This window comes from Colossoma macropomum, unplaced genomic scaffold (assembly GCF_904425465.1).
Source record: "Colossoma macropomum unplaced genomic scaffold, Colossoma_macropomum, whole genome shotgun sequence".
NCBI lineage: Eukaryota > Metazoa > Chordata > Actinopteri > Characiformes > Serrasalmidae > Colossoma > Colossoma macropomum.
This window is the reverse complement of record NW_023494804.1, coordinates 14,420,586-14,448,307: the sequence shown is the minus strand read 5'-3', so window position 1 is coordinate 14,448,307 and position 27,722 is coordinate 14,420,586. Positions and strand designations below refer to the sequence as shown.

Sequence of the window (27,722 nt, the reverse complement as noted above, 5' to 3'; positions counted from 1 at the left end):
AGAATGTCGTTTTCTTATTGATATTAGGGACTGTGTTCAATGCTCAATTTGGTCCCTTGTGTATCATTTTGACGCAAAAAGCTACTTTGCTCCTCCAGCAGTCTTTCTGTTGGTGTTGTACAGCTGCTGCTGGAGCAGTGCATTGCTCTTCATTCTTCACAGCTCAAACAAATCACCTGTCATTTAACCTGATGTGTGTAAATGAAAGTAGTTTTTCTGTGCTACTTCTTAAGCTGCTTTGTGGAGGATACTGTTTCTGTTCTAATCTTGTCTAATGTCACATTCTTGCTGCCATACTTAGTGCTGTAGAAGGTGCATGGAGCTTATTTTTGTTTTGTCTGGTAGGTCTCAAATGCATCCTTCTAGCCAGGCCGCTTAAGCATGTCCACAGATGACAGCATCTCTGAGGACGTGTCCAGCTCCGTGGCTCTGAGCCATGACCACACTAGTGCCAGTGGTGGGAAGGAGAGTGAGGCCTCCATCGTCTCCTCCGAGGACACCGTGTCGGGCCTGGCTATTCCTGAGAAGGAGCGCCCTGCAGCCCGCCAAGTGCAGACCCTGGAGGGTCTCCTCCAGGCCGCTGAAGGGGCTGTGAAAAGTCGACCCTCAGGCACACCAGCATGCAACATTTCCCACAAAATAAGGTCTGTGGCTCCTTGCTCTTTGCTCCTTGCTCTTTGGGATGTCTTTGTTTTGTGTTTTCTGGTACACGTTGAATGCTCTTCAGGCATAGTTAAACTGGGGAGAAAAAGGCTTTTCTTCTCCGTATCACATGCTACAGGAATCTGTGTCTTCGCACCGAAGAGGAGTTCAGCTCAGGGAGAAGCCTGCCCTTCATCAACCCCAGTTCTTTGGAGACACTCCGTGCCCTGGTGCATGAGATCCAGAGCAGTGGAGAGACGGACCCTGAGATCTGGAAGAACTGTGAGGTAAGTAGGATGCTGAGAGAGAAAGAGAAAGAATGATTTTTGGTTCTCTGTGGTGCTACAAAGCAGCCAGCAACCCAGATGTCTGGGTCATCGTCTGGGGCCTCCCCCAGGACTCCAGCTGACAGTAGCAGCAGCAGCCACGCTGACAGACAGCTGATCCCTCCGCACCCCAATGGAGTCCACAAGTGAGATGATAATGTCACTTCGACTGTGATGTTAAAATGGCATGTATCCTCAAAGCTGCAGAGGGTTTAAGCCTAAATGTTATCTTACAAAAGTAATTGGTTTGGTACAAAAATTTGCATGTTTATATTAAACAGTAAGACTAACCAAATGCGTTGAATAGGTCTCTCGTTAACACACAGTGCTAATGGGCTGGGAGGGTGAAGTCTAGCGCATGCTTCCACTGAATCTTTTCAAACTGCCCCTGATGCAAAGTCATTGGTCAGTGGGCTTAGAGGAGACTACTACTTGCTAATTTTGTACATCAGCTGCCAGATGCCCTTGTTGGCTAGGCCATCCTAGCGCATCCCCAAAGAGAGTGAAGCCAGTAATGCCCGCTTGAACACCCAGCTGCGGACGGCTGTGGCATTGCCGGAAATCAGACTCACTATTTCTCAACGATGGGGCTAAGACTTAGATGGCATGTTTTTTCTCCTCGTAGTCTTGCAGTCACAGTCAAAAGTACATAGAAGCACCACCATTATTATTCTGATAAATGATGGCACAACATGAATTTCTGAGTATATCATGGATACAATCAGTATTTCTAAGACACTAGATGACCAGTGTATGCTAATTAAAGAGCCTGTACACAACAACCAAAGTATAGTAAGTATAGTAACGGCATACTAGCAAGTAGCTAATTAGCTGTGAGCCTGTTATGCTATTATTATTTTTTGGATTCATTTATTTTTACCAGTTGTTGAGTTTTTTGGTGTTCCCTCTTAAACAATTTGTTGTTATAAGTGTTGAATTTAAATAGATTATTCCAAAATTTTAAGTTTCTTCCAACTTATTTAGCAGAAAACAAGAGTATTGTGATCTATAACACATGCAGCCTTCATCTCCCAGACAGGAATTAAGACTAGTCCTGGACTACATTTTCCTTTCAGTGGAGAATCTCCTTTCAGAATGCTGTGTAGTCTAGGACTAGACCTAATACCTGTCTGTCTGTGTATCGTTTTTACCATTAAATTTATCAAAGCGTGATCTCACTCTAGCATTGTACAGTACTCCCCAGTCAGCATTGTTGAGCAGCTTAGCATGGAGAAGGTCTAGCACACTGCTTTTATCACAGGGACTCAGGAGCTCTGCTGTCCACTTGAGTTATGGCCTGTTGCACTCTTGTGGACTCTCAATCATGGATAACGAAAGGTCTCAGTGAAATTAAAATTCAACTCTGCATTGTAAAATTTATGCGTCAGTTGATCAGGTTACGCATGTGCCACATCTTCTCTATTCTATCAATAAAATAACAGAAAGGAAGATGGGCTTGTGTTTTTTTCTATCTCCTCTTCTGATTTACTTCACGTTTATAGAATCTGTGTGTAATATGTGCATTCTGGTGTGCTTTTAAATGTGTTACTGTTACTAAGGACAACTTCATCCAAAATGGTTTTAGATTATACTAATGTAATACTAATAACGTTAATCATGAATTAACACTAGTGTCACAGAGTATCATGTTAATGGTTTTCTAGATAGCTTTCCTTGAGTGTTGGCATTTTGGGGGTGAAGTACTCCTCTAACAACTGTACTTTACTGTGAAAATAAAAAAAAAAAACAAAAACATTTGATGATGTCCTCATCAACTTTCTCTTTCTTGTCAAACAGGGTAGATGGCTGCATCTCTTTCAGCTGGTGGAAAAGCAATATCAAGAACAAATTCTTGCTCAGCAAGAACAGTATCAGTGCCAAATACAGGTCAGTTAAAGAAGGAATTGGAACGATACCAGGTTTTGCAGTATGTATCTCTTTTTTTTCGTGTGTTTGAATTGACTTTGGCTTGTGTGTGTGTGTGTGTGTGTGTTTGCTCGAATGAGGTCTTCTGTCAGTTTAGTGTGGGTGTATTGTTTTTAGATCATTGTATACTGCCCCAAGTTTGAAGCAATACAGAATGCTTATGCAGGCAGAATGCTATAAGCTTTCCTACCTTGCTTTCCTAATTGTGTCTTAGAGTAAATGAAGTCATTAATCAGTATAGAAGAAGAAATGTGCTTAGTACATTGTGCTCTTTTCTCACAGCTCATCCAGGATGAGATTAAAGCATTAGTGCAGCTACAGAACCGGCAAAGCGGTGCACAGACACACCCCTCAGACTCGTCCCCATGTGAGGCCAAGGTTTCAGAGCCTCTGGTGAACTTAACGAACGAGAGCCAAACTTTTACCCTAGCTCCGGGACATCTGTGTCCCCAGCAGCTCACAGTCAATCCACAAGAAAGTTCGGATGAAGGGCTGGTGACTGTCCTGAGCAGCGGCTATGGTACGCTTTCTGCCTGGGAGGCTGGACTGGAACCAGGTGCGACTGAGGGGAAGGATGAGGCTCCTTGGTCCCCCAAACAGCTGGACTGCAGCCTTCAACATTTGCCCTTAGTTGAAACCAGCCTGCATGGGCAGGATAGTGTACCGAGCAGAATATTACCTCCCAATAATGCACCTCACACAACTGCCTCAACTGTGCCAAGTCCCTCTGCTGACAAGCAGAGACTAAACAGGTGGGTTTCTCTTGCATAGAAGTAACCCTAAGAGTTTTGAGTCTGTTTACTCGAGTAAACAGAGTAGCTGGTTTATTAGGTGCACATACCTTGTGACTACACTCATTCAGTCCTTTTACCAGGTCCGACTATCATATAGGTGGTAGGCATACAGTTACTGACAGTAGCCCACCTGGTACTGCACAATTTATCACCCACGTCCATGGCCTGATTAATCATATAGGCTATATAGGCTGTAGCTTAGGGCCTCGCAAGTGCAGAGCGTTGGATCAGCGTGTTGAAAAAACAAGTTTAAATGTGTTTAAACATGCGTTCAGCGTAAGTAGGAATGTACATGAAAAATATTAAGTATAGGCATCGCACCACAGTTCTCATATTGGTGCATCCCCGTTAGCAGGTATACATTTAGAAGGTATAGTGCATCTTTTCCATTTTATGTTATGTTTTAACCCAGGCGTGTCAAACTGGGTTTTTTCTTGGCCAAATCCCTGCAGAGATTAGTGGAGATGACTCTCATTTAACAGTCTAAATTCGGGTGTGTTTAATGAGACACAATCTGCAGTGCTGTTCCCCATGAGAACTGGGGTCCGACAGGTGTTCTAGACCTTCATCAGTGGTCAGTTTCTGACCATTGTTGGATGAATATTTTTGGCAGGGGGACTGTTATCTGTGGGCCAATAATAAATATTATTGAATGCTCTGGTAATGGTGGCAGTATAAGTAAGCGCAGACATTATGCAGGTGATCATTCTTTAGTTCACTTTCACGTGGGTATATGTATGTTGCTTTGTCTTCAGTTAATCATTCCCATTGAACAGTTATTCTAATGTGTGATTACTTTGAATGCTGAATGGAAAGAACATTGTAACGTAGATTTTCATTCTTGCAAAGAATGCTGGGGTATGTGCAAATATAACAAAGAAACTCTGGTATATGAGATCTACTCACCAGTAGAGTGTGAAATGGTCACACATGTTCATAAGAAGAGTGCCAAGGGGTTTAACAATATTTTGGTTTCCAACCAAACAAACATGGAGAATAGTTGATATTACAGATGATACATTTTCTTGCTTTCTATTTTTTAATAGTTTTAAGTGCAATAACTTTTGTGCAGTCCATGTTTTGTGTGTGTGTGTGTATGTATATATATATATATATATATATTATTTTATTTATTTATTTATTTATTTTTTTTTTAGTATGTTACATCCATCAAATGAACAATAATTGTGTATTTGGGCTGAAACACTCTTTATAACTTCAGCATGAATGAGTGGAGCTAAACTGCTGTAGGCTGAAGTGGATATATATATAAATGTGTTGTTTTTTGTGACATCACAAAAACAATGAACACCAAACAGGCTGTGGTTTCAGGAGTGAATATTTTTTGAAATATTAACAATGTTTACCTACTGAAAAAAACCTCAGTTATTTACTTAAATTTAGCATTTATTTAGTATGTTTTCCACCATATGGGCCGTTTAAGTAATATTAAAAGCTAGTCCACATGGTAATTATATGGTAATTACACTACCATCTGAGAAAATACAAGCTATAGGGTAAAGCTGTGCAGTGCTCACATGTGGTGCTTCATAACTGAATTTAAACCCTGGCTATGCTACTGCCCCTGATACTCTTCTACCAGTTCCACATATTACCGCTAATAGCAGGTTGGCATCACTGCTGTGCTGAGAATAATCCACCGTTCAAATATCTGGTCCGGATGATCTTATGGCGATCTGTTTCCATTGATGGATGTGGGAGAGGGGCCTGATAAGTTGTGCAGTAACATATAGGCTTCAATCAGTAATTGTATACCCAGAAAGTGTATCTAGGTGTACCAGACAAAATATCTATCGAGTGTAGATATAATGTGTACCTAATAAACTGTTGACTATAAGTTTAAGGACTGTCTATTCATGTTTCTGTATTAAAGGACAATATTTTTTCTGGTCTGTTTTCTTTACATTTCTATACCTTTCTAGTCAACCACTGACCTCCTGGGCTCAGAAGCAAAAACACAGGCAAAGGAAAAGCAAACAGTCACAAAACAGATCACCGCAGATGGAGAGGAGAGAGGAGAGCAGGCCAGGTGGTCCTCCCAAGGAACATAAGGACAATATGGATGATGTAAGCAAAGACCGCACCTTTTAGGATAATTCTTCTTTTGCGTGTTTTTCCGAATGTGTATCAACTACAGGAGAGGTCGGTGCTGTTTCTTTGTGTTTAGTTTGTTTTTAAGCATGAGTTTGATCATATGGAGAATCAAATCTTGATAGCTGGTTCTTTGTGTAAGGTTGTGCTGTAACCGTACAGTGTGGATGTTTGAAATCTGGGTCTGTGTATACAAAGCTGTCCCTCTTGAGTCCAGTTGTTGGGTTTTTTTTTTCCTTCAGCCTGGATGCACTGCAGCCCACTTGAATCCTGTTCCTCTAAAGAGAAGTGACAGCCTAGTGTCTGAAGCCTCAGGTAATCATTGTCCAAAACGAATGGAGCTCTGTAGTATGACATTTATACAAGGGACAAGACGTGTTTCAGTGGTAACAGTATAAAAGATTCTAATGTCCAGCTGTTCAGGGGTTGGTCCTCTGAAAAACTGCAAAGTCTCTGCAACCATTGAATAAAAAAAAAACATTTACTTAATGTTTTAAGTCACTCATCAGTAAGTATTTCAAATGTATTATGGTGTTAAAGTCATCTCTGACCATTTAAGCATTGCTATGCAACAGTATAAAGTGTTTTTAGCAGCATGAAAGGACCCACCTTTTTAATTGGCCTTAACGTTTGTAAGTGTATTACAGCTGTGTTTTTGTTGTGGGATGTGCATGTTGCTGCCTTTTTGCATTAATGTCTGTCCCAAAGGTTTGACCTACTGGAAGCTGGATGAGAGCGAGCTGTACCGCCCTCTACCTGACAGCTTTGAAAGTAGTTCCCTCCTCTTAATGCAGGATGTGTCTCTGAGCCAGGTAACTGTTCTAAGATTCTCATATGCTTATTTTTGTTTTTAGTGAGATACAGCACCAAACATAAGGTTTATTACATTGCATGCTCTAGTTTATACTGTGCATGTCTGTGTTGCATGTAGCCTCTAGCAGATGAGGCCAGACTCTCTCTGTCTCTGAGAGAGATCTACCAGAGCAAGCAAAAGGGAGACCCCAAGGGCCAGGAGTGGGACTCCTTAATCAACTCTGATGCATCCTCGCCTCAGGTGAGCACCGAGCACATTCCCAAACCAAGTTACACACCTTAGCTTAGTTTATTTGGATCAGTTTAAGGAGTAGAATTAAAAACAGCATTCCACTCCAAATCCATTTAACATGTTTAACATGTGATTGAAACAGGGAAGAAAATGATTAACCATTAAATTCTTAACTGACAAATAAACCATTCAGTTTTATTTAATTTTGAAGAAACAGCAGTTCCTATATTAATAAGCAGGTTTATTATTCAAGTTGAAGAATACTTTTGAGTTGTTCGCGTGACGGCACAATGGGCAATTGGTTCTGCAAGATAGGCCAGCTAACAAATGAAGCGCACCTAAAAATCGTGGTGTTGGGACCATTTTTCGAGAAGACGATAACACAACTATGACTCTCTACCATACGCAAACATCCACAGGCAATAAGACAGTTATTTGGTCTCCAAGAGAAAGTGTGATGCACGGTAGTGTGAGGAAATCCCACATGGGTGAGCAACTATAGAGAAGTACGTGGTGGACAACGAATGCTTTTGAGAGCTGCTTGGGTACATTGAGCCAAAGCTAGCCCCATTCATGGCATTTATGTTCATTTTAACTTGGGCTAGTTATGAGTGGTAAATATGACTGTAGAACATTTAGAATAGTCTTTCTTTCTAAAGTGAATGGACATTTCCAAAATACATGCATGAAGTGCCCACTTCCCTAGTATAACTTTCAGCACACACAGCTGTGGTAATAAGCACCATTATAAACAGTTTTAAAGGTGAATAATGTATTCACATTTAATTTAATTGTAGTCTGTCAGTTGATGGGCTGGGTTTGAGGTGGCAAAAGTGTTTGTCCAGATCGTGTCCTAGTCAGGCTGAAAGCTTAACTTGCCCAATTCTGAGTTCTACACCTATGTAACAGAAAGAACATTACAAAAGACATTTTTAATTAAAAAGTTAAAAAATACAAACCCTGCCTGCTGTGTGTTACCATCAGTTAATCCAGTCTAACATGGGACAAGATGTGACTGTCCCAAGGAGAGTGAGGATCAGGGGCATAAAAGCAAAAACCACAATAGTCCATGAAGAGTTTGGACTGTCCTAAGCTCTTTATCACTATTCATATCTTCCAAAGTATAATTAACAATTATTTAAATAATGTTTTGTGACTTTTAATAATAATACATTTTTTCTTTTAAACATTTTTGTATGTTAGCAATAACATCTATCTAAAGGCCTTTTCTGTGAAAAAAAGTATCACAGTTAAGGGTAAAATCTTTGTAGCTTGAAGAAAAGACAAAGTCTTCTGAACACTAAATAATAAAATTCCAGTGTGACAAACAAATATTCGAACATTCAGATTATTTGGGCCAGCTCTAGATTTTATGTAAAATGCTCCTTAAATTGATGCTCATTCTACCATCTGTTGCTGCGTGTCTCAGGTGCTGGCTCTGGACCCCACAGTGCATGTAAGGCAGTCGGACCGTACATCAGGCTTCACGTCGCCCTCGCACTTCAGCAGCCCGTCACTCAACGCCCAGCCACGACCGTATACCAGCATTTGTGCCCCCGTCAGCCCGGACTCCATGGCCCCGCGCAGCCACATGGACACTGACTGTCTGTCCAATGCTAGCAGCCTTTCTGCCCAGCAAAGCCTGGTCCGCAGCCCTACCTCCCCCACCTTCCGCACCGTGCCCCGGGCTAACAGCGACGACGAGGGCAGCCACACAGCCACCGTGACACTGCGGCCCACAGGTCAGGCCAGAGTGGAACAGTCTCCAAGCCCCCGGAAACTGAAATCATCAACCTCTCTGGATGACCCGGTGGTCCTCTCTTTGTAATAATCATTTCCTTTTCTTTCAGTAATTACCGCATACCCTTGAGCTGTAGTGTTAATCTGTGCATAGTGTAATTTGTACATACAGCAAAAATTACAGTTACTTTTATCTTAACTATTTGTACTATTTTTCCTCCACACTTCTTCTGTTTCTACTAATCTACTCTTGCATGTCTTAATGAGAACCATTGCTGAGACAAATTCCTTGTAAGTGCCCTCTTGGCCAATTTTACAGATTTGATTCTGAAATCTGTAACAGCAAGTTAAGCAGTGCAGGTGCAAAGGTATTCTATTGTGATACATTTCTTCAGTGTAGTGCATGAAGCTGCCCTCTTTAGTGTCAATATCGGTGCAAGATGGTTATATACAGTATGTAGCAGTAACAACTGTGCTTGGTCAGCTTTGTCTCCACATCTCAGCTACTTCTTTTGACCTCCTTCTCTACCCAGGTTGAGACAGAACCTGAGGGAAAAGCATGCACGGCACATAGCAGACCTTCGAGCGTACTATGAAGCGGAGATTAGCACCTTGAAGGAGAAGTTGGACTTAGTTAATTTGCCCCTGGACATGGAGAAAAGCAACCAGATTCTGCTAGAAAGGTTAGCAATAACAGCGGTGTAAAAAAAATCCTTACTCAAAATAAATGACTTATGCTGGAGGGTTGAGGCATAAAGGCTGATTTTATACTTCTGCGTTTGCGTATCTGTGTGCAGACGTTGTTCATAAACGTTTGTGTAGCCAACATACTGGCACATAATGTGGATGTGTACCCTAAGGTCCAAACCAGAATGTAAAAAAAATAAAGAGGAAATTCCTCTTGCTCTCTTAGAATAAATGCTCACTTCACTGGTTTTGTAACATTTTGAAGAGGTTATAAACATGCCTCCAACTACATCATTTGATTTTATGCTAGCTCTGGTTCGGGTCAAGTATAGACCTCTGAAATCATGTCTTCATTGTGTAGGAATTCAGGTGTAAGCTGGTTTGGCATGGGAAGAATGCCGCTTTGGACTAAAACTAAAACTAAATCTGATTTTGACATACAGACATTTTTCCTCAGAACCTTGCCATATCCTCTGCATAAGAAAGTTGTTAAGGAGCCAAAATATGTCTAGTGCTACAAGACAAAGCTAACACTGCTGTGTAATGAAATGGCATCATAAAACTGACAACCTCACCAAAATACCCCACGCAAATTAGTAAGCTTTGTAAACTGTCTTATGTGTAGTTTGATTAGCTGGTGTTGGTATATAATAATGTTGAACTTTAATAGTAGACACGTTTTCATGCAACATCATTTCAGTGTGGAGGAGCATTAGTGCCACATATGAAGCATTATTTGTATTAGGATTGCTAAATGACCTAATTTAGTGGATCCAGTGACACTTGGGGGAGGGGGGATGTACAGAGGACAAAATGTATTGGCTTTGGAGCATTTTAGTTTACCCCAGTACACCAACAGCAGTGACTTTTGATTTTCTGTCATAGAGAAAACCAGCTTAGATCTAGAGTTCTTAATATGGGTGTGATGCATGACTTCAGATGTCTATTTGGGTCTTTTCCCACCCCCAGGGCTGCTGTATAATGGATCAGCATTCGTTTGATGCACAGCTCTGCAGATATGCTTAACATGTAGTAGAGGTTTTGGAGGTCTGGGCTTCGTGGCCTCTGAGAGCAGTGCTTACTCATGAAACTCTTCTCTGCATCTCGTCGCATATACATTTATGTGCGTCTTCACAGATCTATAGGTCAGCCTCAATTGTGGAGAATGAACCTTTAGCAGTAGAATACTGTGTATCTAGACTTATTACATCTTTTGATGGCCCCTGACAGGTGCGAGCACCTGGAAAGAGCCCTTACAGAGGCGAGTGTGCGGATCAGAGAGTTGGAAACAAGAAACCAACACCTGGAGAGACAGCTGGTATGAGTCACACTTTGTCCCAAACAGCCTTGAGTTATGTTCAAAATCAACAGAAACCATGACTTGGTACACAGTGATCAAGTAAACATTACTTATCAGATGTTGTTTTGTTCTGTTTTTCACAATTTTACATGCTTGTTTTCACCTCTTTAGACTGGTGTATTTAATCTTAAGGCTTTGTTTAACACCTAGGTGGAGTGGCCTGAGCGGTATGATGCAGCCAGTTCCATGGTTCAGGCTCTGCAACAGCGCCTGGAGGAGACTAAGCAGAGTGGCAGGGAGAAAGACAACACTGTGACCAAACTGAGAAGCCGCCTGCGGCACCTGGAGGAAGCCGTGCAGAACGCCTGCAAGGAGGTGGACGAGAAAGAAGCCTGCATGAACAAAGAACACAAGATGCTCCAAGATGTGAGCGACTTTCTCATGTCTCTTGACTAAATAGTAAGGGTGCGGGAAAAAATTGATTCTTAGATACATCGCGATGCGGACGTGAATGATTCTGAATCAATTCACAAATGTCAGAAATCGATTTTTCTAAATGTTTAATTTATAGCGTAATGTTGACGGAACGCAAAAGGCAGAACTTGGAAGTGGGTAAGTGCAGCGCCCGGACAGTCTGTGACGACACATAACAAAAACACTACTGGATGAGCGAGAAATCCGACCGGCTCCCTCTGCATTAAAGCCAGGTTAGATCAGGAGTCACAACACAAATGATAAGAAGAGCCATTTGGTCCTTTCAACAAAAATCAAACCACATTGGGAGCAACAACATTTCATGTCTCAGTATGTGATAATGTACTAGTATAGGCTATAAATATAAACGAGAGCGCAGATTTACTTTGCTGTGCTTTAAGCTTTAGCTCAGCTATAGCCGCTTTTCTTCCATCTCCGCCAGAAAACTTTTCTTCAAAAGTACATCGGCTTATTGTAAAGTGTCTCTCAGCGTTCGGCTGTTTTACGAGGCTGAAGTTGCTTCTCATTCTCCAGCTTCTCGTTCGAATTTTCCCGTTCCACCTTAAATTCTTACTCAGACGCCGAATGTAAATGCGGCACCATTTAAGGTGGAACGGCAAAATTCGAAAGAGAAGCGACTTCATCTTTGCAACTGTTTAGTGTTTCACAGTCTCTCGTTGCAGATTTAACGTACCAGGAAACGAACTGCGCTGCTTATAAATGCGAATAACTCATCGTTTCAAAGTTACCTGCAGTCTGCACGCCAATTCTCAGTCGTTGCGAAACAGGGCTCCCCCCGCCCCCGTCTCTACAACGAGACCGAAAACGAAGTTATAAAATCACTAGAAAACGGGTAGGACAGCTGTAATGTGCTGCGTGGACACCCATTACCACTGGATCTTATTTCACCGTAACGGCGCATTTTATCGCAGATGAGTGGCAGCAGCGTCTCATGTGCTCCAAACCAGAGCACTGAATGAGAGCCTTCCAGTTCATTTGCCACATCACTTCCATTTGTTTTATTAATAAAAGATATTGGAAGTAAATTCATTGTGGATAATTACAAATACTTTGCTTTGAAAGTACCAAGTCCTCACACAGTGAGAAAGTAGAAATGCTGTATAGAAAAAAAAAGATGCATTGAGATGCATCGATAATTGTTTTATAATCGCATCGCAGCCCTCAGAATCATAATTGAATCGAATCGTGAGGTGCCTAGAGATTCCCACCCCTACTAAATAGTAAAGCATTTTTCAAACTGTTCGCTTGGATTGTGATATTTCATAATTAATTACCACTGACATTAGGGGTGTAACGATATACAGAAGTCCTGGTTCGGTTCACGTCGCAGTTTGGGCATCACGGTTCAGTGCGAGTTTGGTACGGCGGAAACAAGCAACACACACACCCGACTGCATAAGGCTAGGTTTCTTTTCATTTATTTTTAACAGACAGTGAATACACATTGCATGTTACGGTTTCTTTCACCTAGTGTTGTATAGTCCCCCTGAGGTAATGTTAGTACAACCTGTAGTGTGAGTTATCTGCACACGACAGGGTGCCATTACTTAATGTGTACACTGATGGTTCAGTTGTGATTTTGTGAGCGACGAAAACATAAAAATTTGTGTTGAATCTCTTTAACAGGTACAAAATTACTGCAACCTGTAGATAGGGATAGGTCTCATTTTATTTGTCTTTTATTTAACTTAATAGCTGCCTAACTTACTAAGGGCGTACAGCTGATGGTTTCCGAGTGGAACTCATGCATGTAATATTTGGTTCCGTATTATGTTCCTCAATCTTCATACATGCCTTGTATTCTCCATACGACTGCATGCACCCAACGATAACGTCCGTACCGTCATGGTTTGGGATGAATACACATACTGTTACACCCCTAACTGACATATATTATGAAGACGGTTGGCCTAATGTTGGAAAAGGAACTCCTTCTTGTTTTTCTTGAGGTTGTTTGATTTCATTGCTTTTTTTATTCTTCAGCTGCTTCAGGAATATGACTACTTAAGAAATGATCATGAGGCAGTGAAGGTAAGAAAATGTGAATTGTTTGAATATATATACTAGGGATGCATTGATTTCTATACTGGTACAGATACCGTGCCCATGTTCTCATACTCAGAAAAATTTACCGATACCAACGTAAGATACCTGCTGATACCATGTGACATAAGCTGAGCGTACGCTGCTGCACTAATGAGCAAACCACTCAAGCTGACAGTGAAAGAGACTCTGCTCACACAGTGTCACAAAACTGTTTGACAACAAGTTGCTGGTCACTTTAAACTATTTGCCTCGGCATGTTCCTGCCAAACCTACACAATGTGATTTTAGCCCATTTTTAAACACACAGTCACGGCTGCTTCCCCAGTATGAGTGGAGATACGGAGGCAAAAAGTTGACATTTCCTAGCAAAGTTCGTATATGCCAACTTTACTCTGTTTGACTGAATAAAACAGTAAGGTATAAACGTTAATACAGTGAAGTTTTCCCCTAAAGTAGGCTGTAGAGAGACCCTACTATTCTACTGTGTACAGCACCGCCTGGCTTTTAGTTTCAGTGATCAGTGTTGGCAGCGCTGCTCAGTTTCTCTTTGCCCAGTACTTGGCACGCAGCATGTTATTTTGAATGAAACAGCTTTATTTAAAAGTGTTGATAGACAAAGCTGTCTGTAGAGGCTGCATTTCATGTAACATGAACGGATCGCTTCCGTTCTGTGTGAGTATATAAATTGTAGGCTTTGTCTGTCGGCCTATTGAAATGTATGGTGCAAGTCCCCAAAGAACAAGATTTCTAAAATCACACAGTGTCTGTCTGGACATTCAACTACAGCTTAACCAGCCAAACAAAATACTTGAGACATAAAACTCCACAGGTGAGACCTTCAGATGCATTAGCCTCAGCTGTGATTCCTGCTGGCACTGTGCTACAGAGACTGTTGTTGAAAGAGACAGATCAGGGTTTAAACTTACAGCGGTATAGAAGTGCTTTTCTAACAAGGAACAAAAGCCGCCCTTCTCCACTGCAGTGCCACTCGATCAAAGGTAACCAATGTAGCATAGCTAGCTAATGCACATAATTTAAAATTAAAGATTTTAATGATGTAACTGTTAAGGCAAATTGCACTCATTTACACGACCAGCTACTTAATTTTAAGTAGATAACTCAATATGGTATCGGACTTGATATCGTCGAGTACTAAAAAATGTGTACTTGTACTTTCTGAAAAACAAATGGTATCAGTGTATCTGTAATATATACTAAATGGAGGCTGTTGTTAAATAGTAAATGTGTTTCTGTTTTTTTTTTTTTTGAACACAGAACAATTTGGTTTCAACTGAGAATAAACTCTTTGATGCTAATGAGCAAATATCGGAACTGAAAAGGTAAATGAAATTTAAAAACTTGTGGTGTAAATAATTCATTGCATTAGCAGCCAAATCTGGCATAAAAGGTTAAATGTTTAAAAAAAACAAAAAAAAACATATTTAAATATTTTCTAGGGTAATCTCCAAGCTGGAAGCACAAGTTAAACAGCTGGAACATGAGAACATGGCCAGAACTCGCCAGGCTTTACACAGTCACTCACAGCCTTCTGGAGCAGGGTAAGAGATTTATGTTGCACTGTGAGTTCACTCACTAAGAGGATACATATCCATATATAAGCATAATAACGTAGTACAATTGACTGATTGCAAAATAATGATTGACAGGAATTAGTCAGAATTATCACTTTATGAAATGAAAACCTACTGCTTTAATGCTCACTCCTCTATTGTCACACCAGTACTGCATTTAGCCCAGTGGCTAAAAAATTTCTCTGGTTTGAATAAGGTACAGTCATATGCGAAAGTTTCGCCGCCCCTGTCAAATCACATGCATTGATGATTTTTCTAAGTGAAAATAAGTGAACATGTCCTCTACAGAAAACACACTGTGAGGTAAAATACTGTGATGTAAAAATAAAACATACATCATGGCCTGTACAAACATTATGGCACATTTTATTTTATTTTATTTTTTTTGTTAAACACACATATAGAAATTGTGCACAAACATAGTGGAAAATTGGCATATTTTCAGTTGACAAACATGTATTGTTCTGTGCAAATGTTTTATGCACCTGGGACTATTCGATTTTAAAAGCTGGGACGTAAACCATTTGTTTGTTCTGAAAAACATTAAGTTACAGTAACGTATAAACATGTATTGTTACAGTAAATACAAAAAATGTTAATACGACACACTTTGATTTTGCATACACTGATCAGGCATAACATTATGACCACCTCCTTGTTTCTACGCTCATTGTCCATTTTATCAGCTCCACTTACTATATAGGTGCACTTGTGGTTCTACAATTACAAACTGTAGTCCATCCGTTTCTTTACATAGCCCCCTTTTGCCCTGTTCTTCAGTGGACAGGACCCCCATGGACACTCACAGAGCAGGTACTATGTCCTGTGACCACTGCTAAAGGATGACCAACACAAACTGTGCAGCAGCACATGTCGTCTCTGACATTACATCTACAAGGTGGACGGACAAGGTAGGAGTGTCTAATAGAGTGGACAGTGAGTGGACACAGTGTTTAAAAACTCCAGCAGCACTGCTGTGTCTGATCCACTTGTACCAGCACAACACACACCAACACATCGCCACCACATCAGTGTTACTGCAGTGCTGAGAATGGTCCACCACCCAAATAATACCTGCTCTGTGAGGGTCCATTAGGGTCCTGACCACTGAAGAACAGGGTAAAAAGGGGGCTAACAAAGTATGCAGAGAAACAGATGGACTACAGTCTGTAACTGTAGAACTACAAAGTGCACCTATATAGTAAGTGGAGCTGATAAAATGGACAATAAGCGTAGAAGCAAGGAGGTGGTCATAATGTTATGCCTGATCAGTGTATATGTCAGTGTGTTTGCTGACCGCTTTCCAAATCTGGCAGCCCTGTATTATATGTAGTTACCATCCAGTACCTGGTTTGGCTAATTAATGCTTCATGATGTTAAATCAAGTACACTGGTAATGGAAAACAGCAAATCCCTGTGGTGCCTAAGACAGACATCTGGAACCAAACTTTGTTCTTTAAACTAGCTCACAAGATATCTACTACATTTTAAAAACAAAGAAATTCTTGCCACTTTTTACTGTATTTATGTTCATTCGCACCTATTCTAGTGATATATGGTGTTTTTCCAAGCAAACAATGTGCTGAGGTGCTTGTGCACAGTACTGCATGTCTGCATATATAGCCAGTTTATTATTGAATAATAATGTTTTCAGATGTACTTCTCTGTCTTCTTCTATATTTGCCTTTGTGCTACTGAGCTGTTTCGTCTGTTAGCACTAGTGATAAGGAGGCTACTGGGTGGCCTGACCTGAATGTTTGACAGACGTAGCAACAGTAACTTCGGAGGAAAGGACTTGTCAGAATTTTGTTGTTCAATATAAAAATGTTTTGTCACTGCTTAAATTACTAAAATAGTTAACATTAGTTAGACCGTGTAATTGACATGTCCCCAGTCCCACAGATGGATCATCAGCAACATCTGAATCAAGCTAGGGTGCTTTGTTTGCATAATAAAAACAGACTCCTAAAATTTTGCCTATTCTGGCCTTTAGCAACATCAGTAGAGATGTAACGATCGATCATATCGGTATCGGGCAAGTTCTTTTGTTTTTTTTGTTTTTTTAGCCCAAATATGCATTCAGTTGTCGATCGATATTTTTCTAACTTAAACAATCCTGAGAGCTGATCAGTGACATAAATATATGAGCCATATTTAAGGATTGCTGCAGCCCTATGTGAGGCTCCTTTGTCACCGAACCCTGCAGTTCCTAATTTAAACACCAGATGGAAAAACAGACCTTTTGACTTTTGACTGCAAGTCCAATTTTTATGTCCAAAAAAATGCATGCCAAGTGTATTAAAGCCGACTGAGTCTGAAACTGATGGACTGCAACGTTTCGTAAATGTGTAAGCTGAGCCTTACAAATTATTTTCTGCGCTGTACTGAAATGTTAAAATCAGGCTCCATTGTCGTGGTTGCATCCCAAACAAATGTGCATCAGGATGGCGGCAGAACTCTTGTAGCAGAAGCTTATACAACAAGCAGCGCTGCCTAAAAAATGCGGAGGCTAAAGACAGCATATGGCAGACGAGAGCTGAAAGGCTTTGAATTACTGTGAGTACATTGCAGTGACTGTATTTAACCAGAGTTAATTGGCTCCTTTTTAATGAAAGGAGCAGCAAGCAGAAGCAGAGCCATTAAATGAAGCTCTCTCTATGCTAAAATCGTTTTTTTGTCTGAAAAAATCATGCTTGTTGTAAATAGGACTTAGTAGTCCAGCCCCACACTCAATCCGTATTGGCTATCAGCTGATCGTGCTGAAAGGCAATCAGTATCGGCCCCAAAAACACACATCAGTCGATCTCAATATCAGTATTGCAGATATCTAGATTGTGCTAACAATTACCCAACAGTATACTAGACGGTAGGCTGTCCTACTAATGTTGACTGAAAGCTTGCAAGTTCTTACACAATTTGGGGACAACTGTATTATGTTTTTGTATTATTTTTTCTAATGCTTTTCATATTCCTTTTTAGTTTATTTCACCATCCTGATCTTCTACTTTCACCGGGCAAAAGGCAGCGTGATGCAGAATGCAGCACAAAGAATGGAGTATCTGACAAAGGAGGACTACATGGAAGACCGTACGTTTTCACTCCTGTATTGTCACATCAGTACAGCATTAGAATCAGACCATTAAATAGGTTTGATTTCAAGTAAAATCAAGAGTCAGAATTATTCAAAGTGTTGGTGATGGGAACCAGATGTTTGAAGAGTTGAATGCCTCTGAAAGCTCCCTCGCAGATAGTTATTACATGAATTGGTTATGAAAATGCGACAAACACGACTTGACCCAAAACATTGTTTTATGCTAGTTTTGAGATAAGGCTTTGATCTAAAATGTATTTTTTAATCCGTTTAGGGCAGAGAGGTACATGCAGGGTGTTTTACAGCCAAATAGTCCCAAACAGTCGTGTCTTTGTATTCATATTTTTATTTTCAGATTTACCGGTATTTTACCATTATCAACATAATCTATAAAAACCTGGACATGTGCTGGTCAGCTGGCCGTAAATACAGTAGCTATATTTGTGTTGTAGACATCACAACCTGTGGTTCCTATCATGTCTGAACTTGAGATTGAACTATGCAGAATTTTTTAAAAAACAGTATAGTTCCCCTTTACATATTTTAGATGATGTCTGAGAATGATGCACTCCTCTGACTTGGGCTACCATTCCCTACTTAGGCGCCTGTCTCCCCCAGAGAGAGAGCAACTCCAAGAGCAGCCCACAGCCAAGGAGCTGAAGAAGAGGGATGTTCCACTGACACCGATGATGAAGGCTCTGATTCAGATGGAGGAGACCAAAGCCACTGAGGGACGGGCTCTGTCAAAGACTAGCTATTCCAGTAGGATATGCATTTTTCTCCTTCTTCTAGTTTCATGATTCCAGCCTTGGTTCTGGAGTGTCTTTGCCCTGCACATTTTAGTGTTTTCGCTGCTGTGACATACCTACTTCAACTTAAGAATGGCTTATTAAGTAGCGGATGAGTTGAATCAGGTATGTTAAAGAAAGGAAAACAAAATATGCAGGACAGAGGGACTCCAAGATTGGGAACCACTGGGCTAGTAAGTCTGATTCATATAGCTCAGAAATATATTTGTGCATATGTGTTCACTACAGTTTTGGAGAAGTTCTTTTAATTCATTGTTTATTGATGTCAGTCCATTTCTCTTGAAATAAAAGCTAGCCATATGGTGCTGAGCTTTTTTCAGGTCTGAAATTGTGGTCTGAACTTGAAAACAGCCTGACATCTTTCTATAAAAGCCCTACCCAACCTGTAACACACAGTCAAGTTTGAGTCTCAGCCCTACAAAAGTCTGTCTGAAACTGACCCAGGCCGGCCCATTATCACCCAAAGTGCTGAAAAAACAACCTGATACTTCTATTGATGGTGACAGATAAATTACAGTGTATCAACAATAATAGCCATCAATAGATCATAAATAAATAATATAAACTAATATAATTTTGAACAGCTTGAACAGATTTAGGTTCAAATTCCACGGCCAATTGCATCAGATTCATTCGTCAAGCAGTGCTTTTGAACAACATCCCAAGGGTTTTAAGTCTAGATAAACTTTCCATAATACACTGCACAGTATGCTGATATAGCCAGATGCTAACCTTGACGTGTTTAATCCTAAAGCTTTATTTCTTTACATTAAGTATATTATATACAACACATTAAACATATAACAAAGGTTCAAAGTGTATCAAAGTAATGAAAGTGGAAGGAAAGAAATAAAATAAGAAAAACTAAAGAAGAGGGAAATGTCAATTAAAATCTATTAAAAGTGGGAGGCAGGCTGTGAGCAACTGAATGTGAAATTTAAACCTAACCCAAGCCCAGCAGACGGGTCCCATCGGGTTCTGACAAATTTCAAGCTCTAGATGGTGCTGCTGATGCATTACTACTGTACATATTTATTGCACTGTGTTGCAGGATTAGGAAGGAGAAGACCCACAGTGGCTTTTCTAGACAGTGTAAGAGAGCCTTTGCTGGAGAGGGGTAGTGCTGTGCTTCGGGCTCAGAGAAGCCTTTCTCCAGAGGGTCACCGCTCCTCATCCCTACCCCCCAGAGCACAGAGGGCAGGCCCTCCCTCTACACCAAGTGAGTAGCAAACTCAAGTGCTGCACAGGTCCAGTTAAAGATTCATACACTGTTGAATAACCTATAAACGTAAAACATATAAACGTTGATTGAGAATGTCACTGAAAGCCAACCTTGAACACATTGTTGAAAACTAAGACTGTAAATCTCTAACCTCTTTAGGAAACAGTTCAATGCAACATTAAAACTTCAAATGTAAACATAATTTGTTACAGTTAGATTATTTTAGTTTTGTTTATTTTATTTAATTTTTAAAAATACACTGAAGACAGATGTGTATTACACAGTAAGTACACATTAAAAATTTGACAGTAGTAGAGAAAAGACAAAAACAATACACTGACCTTTTTGGGTGTGAGGGGTATTACATTGAGAATTTTATGAGCACACTTTATTGAATGTTAAAATACATTCATATGCAAAGGTTTGGGCGCCCCTGGTCAAATGATGTTTTGTTTGTTCTCCAAGTGAAAATGAGTTAACACATCCTCTACAGAGAACACACTTTTTTAATTTAACACACAATTTTAATTTAAAATTTTTCATGTACTTAGCGTACATACAATTTGACAAAAACAATACTGATGTAGAATTACTTATGTCCACTTAGAAAATCAACAAAATGTAATTTGACCAGGTGTATCCAAACTTATATAAATAATAATTGATTCTAACATTACAAAATCTATGCAGTTGAACTGCCAGCTTCAGATCAATATATTGCTACAGCTCTGTTTAATTTGGTATGGCTGACTGAATGATGAGAACTTTGTCAAATTTATTCTATGTATTTCTTTGCAATCATGGTAGCTAAGAGAGAAACTCTGATTCAGCCACTCTCAGCCAAGTCCAGTCCCAAACGCTGCCCAACAGAAAACTGTTCTACTGCATTTGATCGTCCATTGCCTTGCCAACAGCACATGCATAACAGGTATAGTTTGATTTTGGTATGCCACTCTTTAACAGTTCCAAACTAGCTAAATATAACTTGTCAGGTTTTTGGACTGTCTTCAGCACTTAAGACTGTTCCTTTGGTTTTAGGTTTGATTTGCACTTTGATCAAAGGGGTTTCAGCTCATCGCTGCCATCTCAGCCCAGCTCAAGAACAAGATTGCAGTTCATGCAAACAGAGAAGCCACAAGGTAGTCATGTCTTTGTATTCATCTATATATCTTTATTATCTTAAGTAATTTTATGCAAATTAGCCTAAAGGTTGCCTTAGAGCATGGGTGTCCAATCTTATCCACAGAGGGCCTGTGTGGCTGTAGGTTTTTATTCCAACAAAGCAGGAGATCACCTGATCAGCAGTTTGGAGAATGAGACCAACTGATTAAACAAGTGGAATCAAGTGTGCTCCAGCTTGTTTTGAGTGAAAACCTGCTTCCACACCGGCCCTTTGTGGATAAGATTGGACACCCCTGCCTTAGAGCAACTAGGCATTAGGTGGATTTTTTACCTTTATCCTACTGTCCTTACTGTCCCACATTAGAATTAATTTTTATGAACTCTCTGTGGAACACCTTTAGGAGATTAACTGTCTTTCTTTTTCATAAAATTTAAAGATGTTTTTACGATTTTTCTGAATAGTTGAAACAGACAAAAAGCACCAGATGTTCCTCAATAAAAAAAAATACTAAAAATGCATTAAATTTTAAACCGACAAGAATGTTTACTTAATGTTTACTGATGTGATGTAATTTATCATGATAACAATAAATCATTATATTCCCCAATTCCGAGGGTAGTATCATCTCAGATTGAAAACATTGAAAATATTTTCCACTAAACATTGATGAAAATTCACATTATAACTGTAACATCAAGCCCATTTACATCTGTTATTTTATATTATATACAAAATTAATACATTCTGATACATTTGTCTGAATTATATATTATAAAAGTGACAATTTCTGTTCTGTTATTAAAGGGGTGTTCTGGCTGAAAAACTACCATTTAATATGTTGTTATGTTGTGTTGCATACCGCAGCATTGCACCCCTCAGTCCCTTTTGTTTGTCAGAATATTCTCTGACTACAATACCCAGCATGCATTGAACAACTATTTTACGCAACCTTTGGGAATACCAATAACACTCCTGACAGCTAGCCACTGATTAAGAGGCTAATAAATATGCCTGTGGTACCTGCTAGCATTAGTAACATATCACTAGCCTCAGTTGGTAGTCGAATGTTTTTTCTTTGTTAAAGGAGAAATTTAACCAGTTATTTTCATCTTCAAAATAAATCATCAGAGGGGGATTTTTCTAGTAGCCCTTGTGTAAGATGGGAGTAGGCATGTTTACAACACTACAACATACTGCTTTACCTTATCTTACTTTTTATCTTAAAGTTGACTGGCTGACTTAGAAGTCAGGCCTGTCTGTACAGCTTGGAGTGGACACTTGGATTTTGACTGGATGTAGTACAGCATCTTGGTTACTTTCATGAATACCAAGTCTAAAACTAGTCTCTCTGGATTGTTATTTAGAATAAAAGAACACAATTCCAGAAGCAGCTGACACGATTCATGTGCATTTGGTGGACAGCTAGTTGGTCCATTTCTAACAGTTAGTCAAAGCTATTGCTTGCAGGTACAAACATGCTAGAGAACTTTAAAACCAAACAATATACCTCACTTGTTTGGTACCTAAAACATATTCACTGACAGACATATAAAAAGACTAGGATGTAGCACATACAGCTAGGGCTGGGCGATAAAATGATAACGATAATTATCACGATGTAACTTTTCCTCGATAGAACGATAAGAAAGGTTTGATAAATTTTCAATATAATACACCATTCTCATACTTCCACCTTCTAGCGAAAGCCCTGGTGGCGTTTTCTACTGCAAAGAAAATGACACCACTCTGCTGTTGCCAGGAGAGGGCGCACTTCTGAGTTTTTCTACATGATTAGAGAGGGAGGGGCGACGAGTGAACTGAGTCTTTAGTAACGTCTGAAACATGGAGTTATAAATTCCCTGTTTGAGTGGAGCGACCGGCGATCTGTTTTCCTGTGACCAAGTGTGAGTGACAAGATCAGTGGTGTAACTACACTGTCCTACAGCAAACTCACCTCTTTACTAACATTCTAACAAGCTTTAGCAGCGTTAAATCGCGTCTGCTCCTCTCAACGAAAGCGCGGTTACAGCACTCAAAAAGTCATATTTTAGTATTAGTGCGTTCCCAAGCAACGAAAGTGAAAGAAAGAAGTGGGTTCATGCAAGTTGCAGCCCTGATTTAAACGAAAGTAAACTGAGGAAGCTGTGAGGCATTGGAAAGCAGGAGAGCGCTGTCTTTCCAGGCTAGCTGTTTTTAGCAGGTGGTTAACTTGAAGCAGCGCTCCGTCACTCACACAGCACAGAGAACTGATGATACTGTACATCAAACAAGACACAAAAGCACCGCTTTCAGTTTAAACGTACCTAAAAGGACGACTCTGTTTGTCTGGTGTTAGAATAGAGAAACCCAGTCGTCGCTAGCTGGTGTTTGAATAATGTGATGTGCTCTGACATGGATGTGGCAGGAGCGCCTGCAGTAAGGCGGTGTGATCCATCACTGACGTACCGAGTCAGCTAATGTTCGCTGTTCGTACTAAACTGATGTTGTTGAGAAACTAAAGAGTTTAGCACTGTTGTTGGCCACTTGTTTAGCATTTGTAACGGGATAGCCGAGCACTCATCACCAGACAGCTAAAAATAATCTGTGAATTATATGAATTTTGTTTATCGTGATAACATTTTTGGCCATATCGCACAGCTCTACATACAGCCATGTTTGTTATTGTCCTACTGTATTATTAACAGGCTTTTTTCCTTTTCACAGTTGATACCCAGCCCAGGACAGGGTCAGCAGATCCAGCAGACAGCAGTGAGACAGAGGAGAATGCCACTTCGTCGGGCTTGGAGGAGCAGGAGGCTGCAGACTCTGCCCTGCTGCTCCACGACCCTGATGATGATGGCAGCCTCTCCTATCAGACTCAGATTCATTCACTAGCGGATGCTGAAAAGCTGTTTGATGAGCTCACGCTGGAGAAACAGCAGGTGAGCCTAGATTTCGCTTTTGTCCGTCTCCTTTAATATGGTGATTTATCACCCATTTTAAACTGCTTCCTGCAAGATTTGGCTCGCTGCATGCTGTACAATGGAAAAATGACTCTCTCTCTCTCTCTCCTCTCTCTCTCTCTCTCTCTCCTCTCTCTCTCTCTCTCGCTCTCTCGCTCTCTCTCTCTCTCTCTGTGGTATCTTTTACCCTGTGTGTTCATACTGGTAACAGTGTGTATAAAGCTTTCCATGGGTTTTATGGATTAGAATGCAGCAGTGGTCCTAGCCAATTACACAACCTAACCCCCGGCAAATAATTCAAAACAAGAACGTGGCTTTATTATCTGTGACTTTGCATGGATTTTGTGAATTTTATCATTAGCTCATAATTTATTTGCCCTTGATTGGATTATTTAAGCTTTAAGCAATCTGATGTACCAGCTGGGCAGTTGCATAGCATTAAATAGAAAAGTTCATAAATGGACATGTTCATTTCTGACTTCTGTGCAGAGATTGATTGTCAGTGGTTCAATGCCATCAGGTCAGCTTGGATTAAGTACTATACGAGTAGGATTTGTTGTACTTTGGGAGGTGGGGTGATGTAATTATGACCAGTGTTTCTCAGTGATTTTTGTGTGTTTGAATCCACTATCTCATTTTTACGAATGTAAGATTCTGGCTCCTTTGATTTTCCTTGAAGCCAACTGTACAGATAAACCCAGGTTATATAAAAGTCAATGTGCAAATCATTTAAACCCTATATTTTATTGAAAATAGTATAAAGAAGTCAAATCAAATGTTGAAACTGAGAAACTTTGTTTTTTGAAAAACATGCCCATTTTGAATTTGATGCCAACAACACGTTCCAAAAAAGTTGTGACGGGGGCATGTTTACTACTGTGTTTCATCACCTCTTCTTTTAACAGCACTCTGTAAGCGTTTGGGAACTGAGGAGACACTGCTGTAGTTTTGAAAGTGAAATGTTTTCCCATTTTTACTTAACATAGGATTTTAGCAGCTCAACAGTTCAGGGTCTCCTTTGTTGTATTTTTCACTTCATAATGTGCCAAATGTTATCAGTAGGTGATAGGTCTGGACTGCAGGCAGGCCAGTTTAGTGCCCTTTTAATACAGAGCCATGCTGTTGTAATATGTGCAGAATGTGGTTTGACTTTGTCTTGCTGAAATAAGCAAGGCCTTCCCTGAAAAAGAGGTTATCTGGATGGCAGCATATGTTGCCAAAACATGTATATATCATTCCGCATTATTGGTGCCTTCACAGATGTGCACGTCACCCATGCCATGTGCACTAATGCTCCCCTGTACCATCATGAATACTGGCTATTAAACTGTGCACTGATAACAAGCTGAGTGGTCTTTAGCCTGGAGGACAGTGTCCATGATTTCCAAAAGGAATTACAAATGGACTACAGGACACTTTTCCACTTCCTGTCAGTCCTTTTTAAATGAGCTCGGGCCCAGAGAAGGTGGCAGCATTCCTGGATCCTGTTTGTATACGGGTTCTTCTTTGCGTTATCATGGCCAGCATATACTGGTTTTTGGCCTTGTCCCTTACATACAGAGATTTCTCCAGATACTCTGAATCTTTTACTGTAATTATGTGCTGTAAGATGAAAAGCAAAAGTTCTTTGCTATTTTATGTTAAGAAATGTTATTCTCGAATTGTTGCACTGTTTGATTGTGTCTTTCACAGAGTGGTGAACCCTTCCTCATATTTACTTCTGAAAGACTCAGCCTTTCTGGGATGCTCTTTTTGTACCTAATCATGTTACTAACCTGTTGCCAATTAACCACCAGGTTTTAGCATTACACAACTTTACCAGCCTTTGTTGCCCCTGCCCCAACTTTTTTGGAACGTGTTCCAAATTCAAAATGGGCATCTATTTTTCAAAAAACAATAAAATTTCTTAGTGTCAACATTTGATATGTTGTCTGTGAAGCATTTTCAATGAAGTATAAGGTTTCAATGATTTGCACATAATTGCATTTTGTTTTTAATTTTTCACAGCGTTCCAACTTTTTTGGAAATGGGGTTTCTCTGTGGCCCAAATCAAGTCAATATCTGTTTGTCCAAGTGTACAACTGTTCAAACATGTAAAATGACAGAAGAAAGTGTAATTTTATGTGGACAAAGACAATGTTAAACATAAATTGCATCCACGTAAAGGGGAATTCTGCCTTTTAATTTGAAATGTAAACAGTCATTCAGAGTGCTTTGATGCAAAATGCTCTGTTCTAGAGAAACTTACCAGTCAGAATTGTTCACAGTGGTGGTGATATGAACCAGATGTCTGAAACCTCCCTCACAGAAAGTTATTATATGAAATATTTATAAATGTTGTCTGAGACACTGTTTTATGATAGTTTTAAGATAAGCTTTTGGCCTAAAATGTATTTTTTAAAATATATTCATGGTGGAAAGGTACATGCAGGGCATGTTAAGGCAAGAGACAAAATAGTTGATTGAGTTGATGGTTTCAATTTTATCATCAGTATTAGGCCTACATAGAAACGCAGAAATAAAATTGCTATATTTGATTATAGAAATTCTGACCTCTGGTTCCTTTCATTTTCACTGTAAAGAAATCTGAGTTGGTAATTTCTCTAGAATGGTGCATTTTATATCAAACCACTCTGATGGCAGCTCAGTGATTAAATTACACGGACATTTTAAAAATTGGTGAAATTCCCCTTTAAGATAGCTAGGTAGATAGTTAGGGTGAACAAAATTACAATAAAATTCAATGTTTGGACATGTTTTGTACTTGAAAGCAGCCGAATGTATTGTGTATGGGACTTTTTTGGCGTGACAGTAGTTACCAAGATCATTTTCAAATTGGTCATAAACATTACAGATATCCTGTGGAAAACTGTACCAAGTAGCGTTTTTATATGTTCTTAAAAGACACTAAATCCATGCATGAACCCACACCAGCAGGAATTTGCGTATGGTACATCACAGATATCAAAACTGGATGCAAAACAGTCTATTGTGTAAAGGTAAGGCTCAACTTTATTTAGTAAGTGAGATTGGGCACAGTAATGCCCAATTTCATTTCTTCTTTTTACCCCTACCCCTTGTTTTCGAGTGTCACCCTAACCCCATGGAACTGAGTTACAAGGGGTAGTGGTTGAAATCTTGCCCTACGAAATGGGACAACCCTCAAATTAAAAAAAAACAAAATAAACAAAAAAAACATTAAGGTATATGGTATAAGACCATTATTTATTATCACCCACCACTAACTCTTTGGTGATATGAAGCTGAAGTCAGCTATTCACCAGCTTCTTGTTCGAATTTTTCAAACCTCACATGACTACACTGAGGAGATAGCTTGGGCAGAAATGTTCAGTATTGCACATAGCGTGCAAATTTTGCCCGCGTGCGACTACTGCCTTTTTTGTAGTTGCACACGATTAAGAGCTCTGTTACATATGGCTCGAGAGAATGTCTGTTACAGTCCTTCTGGTCAGAGTGGATCTTCAGCTCCATGGCATCAGCCCTCTGTACAGTCCACCTCAGCACTTTGCATGTGATCCTTACATAACCTGGCTTTATTGTGCTGAATTCTGCTCCAGTTAATAATCTCTATTTTTAGAACTGAGTCTTCCCCCTCCTTCCTATTCATGCTGAGAAGTGCTAATTCGGAGCCCTGTTGTTTCAGGGCTCAGCTGTCCCTAGTACCAGCGGCTTCATTAATTTGCTGAATGGTGCTACGTGTCGACCTCCAAATACTTACTTAATTTCTCTCCCTTCGACAGATTGAGGCAGCACTGAGTCGGATTCCGGGGGCTGGGGCCAGGGTCACCTTGCAGACAAGGCTAGACGAG

The 27,722-nt window shown here is 40.0% G+C and overlaps 1 protein-coding gene across 1 annotated transcript in view; it reads left to right on the top strand.

Annotated features, from left to right (window-relative positions):
• LOC118824666 (M-phase phosphoprotein 9) overlaps nt 1–27,722 on the top strand; it is a 28,803-nt gene that overhangs the window by 517 nt on the left and 564 nt on the right. Inside the window, exons 2-23 of the mRNA XM_036594974.1 lie at nt 346–644; nt 782–929; nt 2,766–2,855; nt 3,177–3,646; nt 5,632–5,776; nt 6,043–6,115; nt 6,509–6,612; nt 6,732–6,854; nt 8,275–8,669; nt 9,119–9,268; nt 10,503–10,590; nt 10,783–10,998; nt 13,051–13,098; nt 14,389–14,453; nt 14,571–14,672; nt 17,685–17,792; nt 18,398–18,558; nt 19,657–19,824; nt 20,635–20,755; nt 20,866–20,966; nt 23,654–23,871; nt 27,654–27,722. Of these exons, the coding sequence (XP_036450867.1) occupies nt 382–644; nt 782–929; nt 2,766–2,855; nt 3,177–3,646; nt 5,632–5,776; nt 6,043–6,115; nt 6,509–6,612; nt 6,732–6,854; nt 8,275–8,669; nt 9,119–9,268; nt 10,503–10,590; nt 10,783–10,998; nt 13,051–13,098; nt 14,389–14,453; nt 14,571–14,672; nt 17,685–17,792; nt 18,398–18,558; nt 19,657–19,824; nt 20,635–20,755; nt 20,866–20,966; nt 23,654–23,871; nt 27,654–27,722 (3,426 nt within the window). The 5' untranslated portion in view covers nt 346–381. The remainder of the gene's footprint in view (nt 1–345; nt 645–781; nt 930–2,765; nt 2,856–3,176; nt 3,647–5,631; nt 5,777–6,042; nt 6,116–6,508; nt 6,613–6,731; nt 6,855–8,274; nt 8,670–9,118; nt 9,269–10,502; nt 10,591–10,782; nt 10,999–13,050; nt 13,099–14,388; nt 14,454–14,570; nt 14,673–17,684; nt 17,793–18,397; nt 18,559–19,656; nt 19,825–20,634; nt 20,756–20,865; nt 20,967–23,653; nt 23,872–27,653) is intronic.